This window comes from Typopeltis vanoorti, chromosome 13 (assembly GCF_054136105.1).
Source record: "Typopeltis vanoorti isolate ZY-2024b chromosome 13, IOZ_Tvanoo_1.0, whole genome shotgun sequence".
Classification (NCBI taxonomy): domain Eukaryota; kingdom Metazoa; phylum Arthropoda; class Arachnida; order Uropygi; family Thelyphonidae; genus Typopeltis; species Typopeltis vanoorti.
This window is the reverse complement of record NC_143561.1, coordinates 2,438,946-2,451,578: the sequence shown is the minus strand read 5'-3', so window position 1 is coordinate 2,451,578 and position 12,633 is coordinate 2,438,946. Positions and strand designations below refer to the sequence as shown.

Sequence of the window (12,633 nt, the reverse complement as noted above, 5' to 3'; positions counted from 1 at the left end):
GAATATTTTATTCTACCATTGTTTGAAGGTTTGACTATGCTAACTAACTCTTTAATACCTCCACTCCTATCTCCATGCTCCTCTGAGAGTGCAGTTAGGTGTGTTTTTCATTGTGATGCAGTTTTAAGTGCATGTGATATATTAATGCTGTTAATTTTTTTCTAAATATAAAATATTCAAAAATCACCCATATTGCTTTTCAAATTAATCAGCTTTGTTTCCAGAATATCTAGGAACTTGTTGATCCTCTAGCACTTAATATGACATAATTAAATAGTGTGATATTTTATCTGCCAGGATAATTTAAAGCAGAGATCGGCAACCTTTTTAATATGAAGAGCACAATATAAAATTTGAAAATTACAGAGATCTCATGACACAGGCATTTTTTTTCTCTCATTTCAGGCTTAGAGATTCTGATTAGTTGTTTTTAAGAAAAAATGAGATTTCAAATTTTAACATTATTTTATTTAACTTGCTTTTATAGACCCAGCCTTTTGCCTAAAATTAATAATAGAGAAAAGAATACAATTTAGAAACACATATTGCATTTATTGACTTTGAAAAAGCATTTGACAAAGTTAAAAGAAACATATTATTTAACATTTTAAAAGAAAGCAAATACCAAATAATCTCCTAAAAGCTATCACAAGAATATATGAAAATAATCAAATACAAATAAGATTAAATCACGAGTTATCATATATAAGAAAGATAAACCAAGGGGTCTGACAGGGATGTCCCCTCTCAGCAACTATTTTTAATATTTACTTAAATGAAATAATAATAAAATGGAATAAAAATTTACATTAAGGTATTAAACTTTCTCCTACAGTGAACTTAAACACTCTCCTTTTTGCTGACAACCAAATAATAATTACAAATTCTGAAGATAACTTACAGAAAGCTATTTTAGATCTAAATGAGATATCCAAAGATGATGATATGATAATATCAACAGAAAAATCAAAAATTACGGTATTTAAAGGATAAAATCCAGTGAGAACTAAAATAGTAATAGAACAAAATCTTAGAACAAGTGGATTCATTTAACTACCTAAGATGTATGATCACATATGAAAATGAAAAAGATATAAACATAAAAATTGCAAAATATTTAAAAATAACAGGTGTAATTAACTCTATATTTAAACCAAACCTAGTTCAAAAACAAACCAGACTAAAAGTATATAATACATTAGCCCTACCAGTCTTAATGTATGGAAACGAAATCTGGACAGTAAAACAAAACACAAACAACGATTAATAACAGCAGAAATGAAGTTTATGAGAAAAATTGCAAAGTATGCCCTATTTGATCACAAAAGAAACGAAGAAATTATGAAAGAATTAAACCAAGAACCAGTAATAGAAAAAATTAAAAAATATAAACATAAATGGATGGAACACGTTTAAAGAATGAAAACAAAAAGATTACCAAAACAAGCCTTAAAGTACAAGCCATTAGGAAAAAGAAAACAAGGACGTCCTCTTAAACGATTCAACGATGATTTGTAAGTTCGGAACGGGCCATGCTAGGCCGAAATCCTTGATACACATGATGATGATGCTTTTACAGCTATTTTTGTCATATATGAATGAATATAAAATGCCATAAAAAATAAAATAATAAATGAATACAAAAAATATAAATTCAGTAGGATCTAATGAGAAATCTGGCCTTGTACATCATCTACTAATTTTTTATAATCAAGCATATAGTTTGAAGTAACTGCTCTTAAACAATTATCCAAATGTGAGTCTGTAAGTTGAGATCGATATTTTGATTTCATATATGCCATATTTGAAAACAGGGTCTTGCAGTTGTATGTATTTGCACAATATGAATAAATTTTTAGAGAGCATTTTCTCAGAATAGGAAAAGTATTTCTGTCTACTAACTTCCAGAACATTTTATCGTCATGATGAGCTATTAAAATTGTTGTTTTGTAAATTAATTATTTTCATTTCCAAGTCTTCTGTATTACTAAGCTCAAAGTAATTAGAAAAGAAATTTTTGTAATTAGAAATATCATCTTCAGTAACGTTAAATGAATTTAGGAAAAATCTAACAACAGGTTCTAAAGTCGCAAAATCTTGAAAGCGGGAAGAAAACTTTTCTAATAGCGTGTCTATGATTTTTATATACGATGTAGCGCTAAATCTTTCATTATTCAAACTTTCATTGATATGTCTTACATTTGGAAAATGTGACAACGAATTTTTCATCAGATGGGATTTCAATAGCTCAACTTACCCTTGAAAGCATTGACCGCACTAATCATATCTACAATTACAAGGGAATTTTTTCCTTGTAATTGTAGATTTAAATCATTAAACTTTGCCATTATATCTGTTAGAAATCCAAGATCTATTAACCAATTTTTATTTTTTTAATTCTTCATGAAAATCGTCTCTTTATGTAATAAATTCTTTTATTTGCGGCAAAAGAATGATAAATCGCTGAAGTATTTTACCTATGCTCAACCACCTCACTTCAGTATGTAATAGTAGGTCATCATTTTCAGTGTTTTTCATCATCTTTCAAAAGTAATTTAAATAACCTGTGTTGTTTGATTTTATCGAATTAATAATTTTTATTACAATTATATTGTAAATTGACAGTTTTAGTGTATAACATTTCCTGATGAATAAGACAATGAAATGCAATAAATTTAGGAAATAAAGGGTTTCCTGTCTGCACAAGTCAATCAATCCACTTTCCTTACCAGTCATTGCTCGTGCACCTACAGTAGTAATTGAAGTTAATTTGTGAATTGGTAATTTTTTGAATAGTACAAAATCTTTAAAAATGAAAAATATATCCTCTCCTCTAGTGTGCCCCTTCAATGGAGGAATTTTAAGAAATTCTTTTGTAGAAAAATCATCAAATACCATTTTCACTGAAATTGCTATTGTGATGTATCTGTTATGTCTATATTCATCCAACTGTAGCAAAAAGAAAATACATATTTCCATATCATTTTGCTAATTCTGTTTCTAAATAAACTGCAATTGATTCAGTTCTTATAGTTACAATTTTTGCTGATAACTGTAATGTATTTATAGCCGAAACTATTTCAGTTTTGTTTTTGAAATCTTCAAAAAGTGAATCTGCAGCTTCTAACATAACTTCTTTAACCACCTAACCGGCCATTATGGATCAAATACACATCCTCATACGCTTCGTATCCATCATATATTTCAATGTAATATCAATGGTATTAAAATTTTAATATGCACTTCGCATCTATTATAACCTTGACGTCTTGGCCGGTAGGTTAATCTGTAAACGTTTTTTTCTTCTTAGCTTACAAATTCGAAATTTTAAAAGATGCGATGTTGCAACAGTTTAGTAAAAAAAAATTTGCTGTTTAACTTTTGTAGTAATGGGTGATTTCAACGATAAAATCTTTTTCTTTTTTTTTCTTATTTTGGATTTTATTTTTTTTATTTTATTTTATTTGGATTTTATTCTGGATAGTCAAAATTAAAATTGGCATGAATGGTTTTGAAATGTCTTTCTATGTTACTTTTTTAGAAATAGCCACACTATTATTGCATAATAAACAAATACATTTGCCATTAAGATTGATAAAGCAATACTCTTCCTCCCAATCTTCATTAAAATAGGACATTCTTTTCCTTTCATGTTTATCAATTATAAAGGGTTAAAAATATCTTTGTAAACAAATTCTTTTATATTTGCACTGATAGTGGGAGTGATTCAACAAACACGTACTAAAAAACAAAGGGTTCTAACAACATTTAGAAGTGGTGTGAAGGGTAGTGAGAACACGTGCATTGATAACTAGATGACGTCAACAACTCAAACTACTTAGGATCAGTGGTCTCTCCTCTTAATAGCCACAAATAAAGCATTTTATGATAATTTCTCTGAGGGTGCACTAAAAATTAACTGCGGCCTCTGCGTTGCTGACTCCTGATCTAAAGTATTTAGCTTTGAAATAATCATAATTTGTCCTATTTTCTTCATTGGTTTACTTCCATTTATTAAATGTTTTTTTTAGGTGCACATTTTTGGTGCTTCTTTAGGAGGTTTTCTGGCTCAAAAATTTGCTGAGGCAACTCATCATTGTCCTAGAGTTCAGTCCTTAATTCTCTGTAACAGTTTTGCTGATACCTCCATATTTAATTATACAGATGCTGCAGTCTTGTAAGTATTTTTTTTCTTTTCATTCTTATCTTGTGACTATCCAGTATAGCTCAGTTTTGTCAGTGCTGCATTTTAAAAGTCATTATCGTGTTTATTATTATTACTTTTGTCATTTTGAGAATGTAAATCTCAGAAAATATACCATTAAATATTCATATGTTGGGGTGTTGATTAATTTTGTGATAACCACACACACACAGGTATCCCTCTATTAACGCAGTTAATTAATCCTTCAATGTTACCGTGTATATCAAAATCATGTTAATCAAATCTAATAATCAATGGTAAAAATTACAATTCGTCCATGATCGATTACTGTATTAATAATTCGTTTTATATGGTCCTCTTTTAGGAAAGATAAAAAATGAATGCAAAGTAAATGTTTAATAAATACTTGTACCTACAAGTATTTACTGCAATTTTTTTATCAAAAGAAGTTATCAAGAGTCGTTTGAACAGTTTTAGTTTTTTTCTTATCAGCATAAATTCTACGATAACAAGCAAAATGACTCTCCAGACCTTGCCAAACAAGCAATAAAACATTAAGAAAAAAACACTGCAAATATAATACATGATGGTACAAATTAAGTGGATATTGAATCCAACATTATTTCATAGCTGAATATAGAAACTACAAGAGTTTCGTGCTGAATATATAGAAACTAAAAGTTTCGGCGGATGCAAGCATAAGCAACCTTATGGGCAACTCGTAGTAAAGGTCGAGTAAACTCCAGATCACTTTCCTTAGTATTTTCCATAATGTAAAGCACATCTCCTAGAGGGCATGTATAATAAATAAGTCTTTGGCTCTCTATTTCAGTAATACATGATGGTTTATTTATTTTCAGTTACAATCTAGAAATTAAAGAGGCCTGTGTAGCTCAGTGGAAGTGGTGCTTGCCTCCTCTGTGTTTGGTTGCTCGAAGTCAGACTTAAGTTCAAGTCTAGTCACCAACTGGAGGAACTTTTTCTAAGCCTTTCTTTAACTGATTCCCAAGTTAGTCGATCTCTGGCACGGGTAAGCAGGTTTTTCCTCCCAGAAACTCGGGTTTTTTATCCCGTAAACTCAAGAAAATCAGCCATAGTACCACATTATTTCAGACAATAACATATCTTGTTAGGGTTAGGTACCAAGAGATGGCAGCACTTCTTTGCCAGCCTCTTCATCGGTGGCTGCTATAATTAGTGATAGACATGGGCCAGCTATCTCTGATTGGATACCGGTGGAGATTAAACCGCCCACTCCGTCTCCAAAAGCTACATAGGGTATAAAGGCCTTGCCTACTCCCCATAAGGGAATAAAAGGCGTTAGCTGATTTATTTATTTATTTATCTAGAAATTATTGAACAAATAATAAAAAACAACAACTGAACCATACTATACTGACATCGGAAGTCACGGTATCTCTCAGTACAATTTACTGTCAAATATCACAAACCTTTACATAACGTGTTAAACTAAACTGACAGCAAAAAACAGAGCGGAATATCATTCGTAACATATGAATGCACAGCTACTCATGACCTCCAAGCTATACACTGAATTATGTAAGAATATTTATATTAAACATTTTGCATGTACCTGCCAGATCAGTTGCTAGTTCCGCAGAGTTAAAAGCGCGCTAATCAAAACTCTTGCCACGTATATCAAGGGATTGTCGCAATTAATTTCGCCGTGTTAATCAAATTCTGTGTTAAGCAAGGGGTACCTGTATATATATGTAGAAAGTTTTTTTTTTTTACCTTGGGTATAATATAAGTTAAAGATACCAAGCTATTTTATATATATAAACTTGATCACTTAAGGAATTGACAACATAGATAAGAATATAAATTAAATTACACTTTAATAAATATTTCCGATATTTCGGCAACGTCACGTTGCCATCTTCAAAAGGAACTTACAAAAAAGGCACGTGCACGTAGGCACTACAACACAGTAACTGAGAATGAAGTGATGAAGCTATTGTTCTCCTAAAAGTCCTGATGGTGCCCCCCCTAACGGGCTATGTAGGTGTTCTTGGTCGTTGGGCTGAAGGTCTGCTGATGCAGGCCTTCGAAATTTGGGGCAGTCTCATACAACCAAATTTGTTGAGGTTTGGAGAGTTTCTTAGGGCTGAGGCTAATTCCATAAATAGTCTTTCGAATTTGTATTTGCTACGGTGTATTACTGTAGCTTTCTTCCACCGTATTCTGTGGCGTGTATCCAGAGTATGGTCTGCAAGACTAGAGTGGCTGTACTTGTGAAACCGGTTGTAGTGCTTGTGTTTTGAAATTCTGATATTTGCTGTCCTGCCTGTTTGGCCCAAGTAAGACAGTTTACATCTGCAAGGGACCTGGTATACACCAGGTAGGTTTAAGGGAAGTGGTTGGTCTTTAGTGGAGCGGATAACAGATGCCAATTTTCTGTATGGTCTGTAACAACCTCAGCCCTAAGAAACTCTCCAAACCTCAACAAATTTGGTTGTATGAGACTACCCCAAATTTCGGAGGCTTACATCAGCAGACCTTCAGCCCAACGGTCAAGAACACCTATATAGCCTGCTAGGGGGCACCATCAGGAATTTTAGGAGAACATTGGGAAATGGAGTAAAACCAGGTTTAAAATAGCTTGGTATCTTTAACATTTATTATACCCAAGGTAAAATACTTTCTACATTTATATCTCCTCCTGAGATTTTTATTTAATAAGGTTAAAGCACCTTATGGTAACCTTGATCTGGTAAAATACTTATAAGCTTTGTATTACTAAAATCTTGGTATATTTCTAGCCGCTCACACTGATGAGACCTCAATAAAGGTTGAAACCGGTCTTGGTAGTGGCCTCTTGCCTTTAATACAAAGCATCATACATCTCCTCCAGGAGATGTGCTTTGCATTATGGGTAAATATTAAGATTAGTGATCAGAGCTTATTCTACTTTTACCATGAGTTGCCTTGGTCTTGCAACACTTGCAGGCGCAAACTTGACTTGTTTGTCTGTTCGCTTACTTGGGAAATGGAGTAAAACCAACCAGGTTTAAAATAGCTTGGTATCTTTAACATTTATTATACCCAAGGTAAAATACTTTCTATATATATATATCTACACACACATACATACAGCTATCCCTTGATATATGCAGTTAATTAATCCTCGATGGACACCACATTATTCAATGTTAAGAATTAATGGGAATAATTATAATGAATTCTGCAAAATATAAAAATGTAAACATCATTTATTTTTTAAAGTGACATGTATTTATATATTTTATTTATACATATTTTTTATAAATATGTATAAATAAAATATATAAATACATAAAAAAGCTAAATTGAACAGTGGTAGCTTTTTTCCCTCCATGATTTTGCAATAACAATCAATTTGTTTATCTAAACCGTGACTAACATCCATGCTTCTCTCTACATTTAGATCTACAAATGGCTCGTATAGTTGATTCACCAAAGCCTAGAGCTCTTCCGATGTTTGCCAAATCTTTTAATAATGTCAATTTTAGTATCCAAAATGAAATAAGTTTTCATTTATTACTCTTTTTCGAGGCTGGTTATGAAGGGTAATGCTTTACATAATTTGAAAAAAACGTGTTAGACCGTAAGCGTACACTGGAATACATACACATATACGCCTGTACATGCCAAGCTCTGCTGATAAATTGAAGCACTGAGACTGAGGCAGAGAGTGAGTTACTAACATTGGAGCACAACTCATACCACATGATCAGATCGGTTTCATTGACCAAATGTAATGCTTTGCTTATTTTCAAACTTTTTGGGCCGCACTAATCAAATTTGATACCACATATATGAAGTTTATGGTCACAATAATTTTTTGTGCATTAATCAAAGCCGCATATATCAAGAGATACCTGTGAGTGTGTGTGTGTGTATATATATATATATTTAAAACAAATAACATACAGGAAGTAATGAAGGAATAAACTGATGAAATTTTATATAAATAAATGAATAAATGTAAGTCATAGTTTAACATCAAAGAAATCCATATAAATTCCAGGAAGAGTACACAACAGATCACCTTTTTTAAATAACGAAACCTATGGTGCGTTCATAATTAGAAGAAACACACGTATAAACCACAGTGAAAATTATTTAATTGTAAATATTTCATCCTAAGTATCTTAGGACATCATCAGTATGATGTCCTAAGATATCTGATGATGTCCTAAGATACTTAGGATGAAATATTTACAATTAAATAATTTTCACTGTGGTTTATACTTGTGTTTCTTCTAAATAGATCACCTTTGGACATAACAGGGCTAAACAAATATGCTCACTTACTTGCCCGTGGCAATTAGATTTTGCCAGCTGGTAACTAAAGACTGGGAAAAACAGAATATTTAATAAATAAATAAATAAAAAATGTAATTTTTTTTTTTTTTTAATTTTACCAAAACATAGATGAAGCATCATTAATAACTTTATAGAACCCCTATTGACTTATTGGGACATATCATTTAAAAAAAAATAGGGAGGTTTTAGGTGAGTACATTTTTTTGCATGGTGTCTCATTTGAGTTTAATAATTCAAATAATTTGGTGACCCTGGACTTACTCCTGAACTTTAAGGTTACTTGATGTGATCAACATTTGTTATGTAAAATTATAGCTACTGCTACTATAATTTTCTCCATCATTTGCAGTAATAACCAATCAGGAATAATAACTAATAATTGAAGGTATCGACAACTTTATACCTTTTTTTTAGTTATACCTAGCCAAAAAACTATCATTGATACCGAAGGAATGTGTTGGTCCTCTCCTATATAAAAATCATTTAATGCTTTGTAAACAAAATTAAGAACATCATCTTCCTCATCCACTTACCGTGGGTTGAGGCTACCATGAACAATAACTTTCCAGTCCGATCTATTGGACAGTTACTTAAACTTCCATAAGAGTTCAGTCAGTCCACTTGCTATCTACTTTTGATGTTTTCTTTCTATTTCTTCTAGGTCTTCCTGATGGTTTCTTTCCTTCCGCTCTTCTATTGGAGAATTTAAGAAAGCCTGTCAGTATGCAATCTGTAGTCATATCCATGCCACTGTAACTGTTTTTCTAGTGTGATTCTTATTATTATTGAAATATTGTAGTATAATTTACTGATTGATTTTCATCTCAGTCCATGATTTTTTTTATTTATTTTCTCAAACACTTGTTTTCAAAACCTGTCAATCTTTGTTCTTCCTTCTATTTGATAACCCAAGTCTCTTCACCATGAAGAACTGTGGGGAACACCATCAATTTGTATACTTTGATTTTAAGTTCTTTGGAGAAATGTGTGTTTTTCCATATATTTGTAAGTTTGGTCATAGTAGACCTTCTTCAAGTCATCCCGTAGAACTGGGGGTTGGTAACAATGTCACGGAACGTTTTCTTTCTTTTGCTGCTCTGGAACATTTATGGTTATTCGAGCCAGTCCAGTCCTTAATGTCTTCAAACCACATTCTCCTGAGTCTCCCCCTCTTTTTCTATCCAGTTTTCCTTCTAATATTAATTTCTGAATGCCTTCTTGTCTAGTTAGATGTCCAAAATATTTAAGTTTATGTTCTTTAATAATTTTCATTAATGTTCTTTTCATTTTTGCTCTCCTTAAAGCATTTTCAACATTCTTCTGATGGTCCACATTTTGAAATCTTCTAATTTTTTCTCTGCTTTTTTATTTAGAGTCCAAGTTTCACTATTGTAGAGAAGGCTTGACCAGATATAGCATTTCATTAATATTTTGCTTGTGTTTATGTTAATGTCTCTGGATGTTAGAACAGTTTTCATATCAATTAAGGCTTTTCTTGCTATCTTTATTCTTCTTTTTATTTCTTTAAGGGAATTTCCTCTGTCTGTAAACATTTGTCCCAAATATGTAAAAGACTGAACCTGTTAAATTTTCTTTTGGTTAACAGTTATGTTTAGTTTTTTATTTATTGGTTCTTTTGATATAATCATGCACTTTGTTTTCTTTGGGTTAATAATTAGTCCCATGTCATAGTAGACCACCCTAGATTTATTCATAATTTAGCCTGTCTGTGATCAATGTGCCTAATTTTTTGACCTGTTCCAATTTGTTTTCCTCAACTTCTAGGTTAAGCTCTTTTCTATTTCTGCCTATTGCCATGTTTTTGGGTTTACTAAAATTTATCTACATTGCATTGCATTGCATTTTACTGTTTTTATGTAGGTTTTTCAATCATGTACTTGACGTTTTCTTTATTATCTGTAACATTTATCCCATGTTTTCTGGAATACTCTTTTATTCTTCCAGGCACATGTTAAACAAGTATGGTTGAGTATTTTTTCCTCTTTTATTTTTGTTCTAAAATTTCAAGAATTTATTTCTGCTTATTGAGTCAAATGCTTGCTTAAAGTCTATAAAACAGCAGCAAAGATTTCTGTTTTTTTCTCATGTTAATTCAGCTAATTGTAAAAGAGTACAAGTATAGTTCATCAGTTGTAGATCTCCCTCTCCTAAATCCCATTTGTTCTGCTCCTAAATATTTCTCATAAGTTGCTTTAATTCTCATTTGTATAATTCTGATAAATAATTTATACCTATGACTTGATAAGGTTATAGATAGTTATAATTTGTACATTCCTTACTGCATTTTGAGTTTCCGGTTGTTAGGAATTTCTCCAGAATTTAAAACTTGGTTGAATAACTGCACTAAATAATACTTCGGTTTTTCTCCTCCATACTTCCAAACAGTATTTCATCTCTACCTGGAGCTTTATCCTCCTCACTTTTACCTATTTTTTTTATTTCTCATAATTTTCATTGTTAAGTTGTGCAAAAATTTGTTTAAAATAGTGCGTCTAAATTTCAGAAATATTTTTAATTTCACCGGTCAGATTGTCTCTTTTATCTTTCATTTTTAATGGTATAGGTTTCTGTTTTTGAAAGTTATTTTATTGTGTTATATACTAATTTTGTATTATGGTGGACAGCTGCATTCTGACATATATCTGCTTTTTGATTTTATCCAGTTTGAGTTTGCTTCTCTATGTTTAGATGTACATTTTTTAGATTTTTTAATTTCTTATGGTTTACTAGCAATTTAGGTGTGCTCTGAGTGGAAGGTTTTTCTTTTATCATTTGCTTTTGGTGCCAGATCTATTATTTCATAGTAAGCCAGTTATTAGTGGGTGCTCTTTTTTCTGTAATGTTTGTTTTATTGTATCTAATATTGCAGTTTATCCTTTTTCCCAAAATTCTCTTGTGTTTTCAAGAGTTAAAACCCCCATTTTATAATTAAATTTTTTAGAACACATTTTGTGTGTTGGAATCTTTCAATTTTGAAGTTTCAAGTCTTAGAGGTTTTTTTCTTATTGAGGGCTGTTTTGAATTTAATCATTATTTTATTATTAACACCTGAACTCCATGGAGTCAGAGACTTATTATGGGAGGTGCATACTATCACACAAACTTCATCCAACTGTGCTTAAATTGATTCAATGTGTCTACATTTACAACACAATCAAGTGATGCTTTCCAATCAACATGCTCTCCATGTAACCTGCTCACACCCTCCTTATACAGTTTCTAGGGATGGCCTCTTGTTTCCCCCCCCCCCCTCATTCGAGATATCCTCATCACCATGAAAACCCTGTGACTAAGGCCTGATCAAGGCCAATATAAAATGGTACCATAACCTCTTTATTTCTGTATGGCAGAAATAAAGAGGTTATGGTACCATTTTGGTACATCATGTACATCTGTACATCATTGCCAAAATACAATGTGACACTTCACAACTTGTGCAATCTGGCCCCTGAATTTCAGGTTCTTGTCCACCATCACTCCCAGATCTCTCATCTTCTCTACCTCCTTTAAAGTTTCCCCCACAAAATGTATACTTTGCATTCCATCATTGCTTACCAAATTTCAAAACCTTACACTTTTTGTCAGTTCAATGTTGTTTACAACATTGAACTGACAGTTCTGCTTACCTGTCCATTCATGAAATCTGTTCAAGTCTTCATGTAAGGGCATAACATCTTGACTCAATTCTGCATTGCTCTTCCCAGTTTTTACATCATCTGCAAACAGCTGCATATCACCAGTTAAATCCATCCCAATATCATGAATATACAAATTGAACAACAATGATCCTAAAACTTGACCCCCTACAGCATACCACTAGTGCTTTCTTCTTTCAGTTACTGCACACCTCCAGATACAATTTTCTGATACCTATCTGACAGCCACTCACCGATCCAACTCAGAAGTTTGTTATCCAATCCCATCCATTTCAATTTATTTAACAGCTTGTTGTGTGGCAGTCTGTTAAAAGCTTTTGCAAAATCTAAGTATACCACAGTATGTGCATCTCATATCTCCCTTGTCCAAGACATTTGTCACCTTGTTATAGTACACAAGTAAGTTAGTAAAGCATGATCTCTCTTTAACAAACCCATGCCGACAACCACTGATAATACTGG

At 32.1% G+C, this 12,633-nt stretch overlaps 1 protein-coding gene across 2 annotated transcripts in view; it reads left to right on the top strand.

Moving 5' to 3' along the window:
- The window catches only part of LOC150099887 (maspardin-like), a 174,028-nt gene that overhangs the window by 89,576 nt on the left and 71,819 nt on the right, over nucleotides 1-12,633 (top strand). For both annotated transcript variants that reach the window (XM_090402446.1, XM_090402445.1), the window contains exon 5: nucleotides 4,032-4,177. In XM_090402446.1, the coding sequence (XP_090258572.1) occupies nucleotides 4,032-4,177 (146 nt within the window). The remainder of the gene's footprint in view (nucleotides 1-4,031; nucleotides 4,178-12,633) is intronic.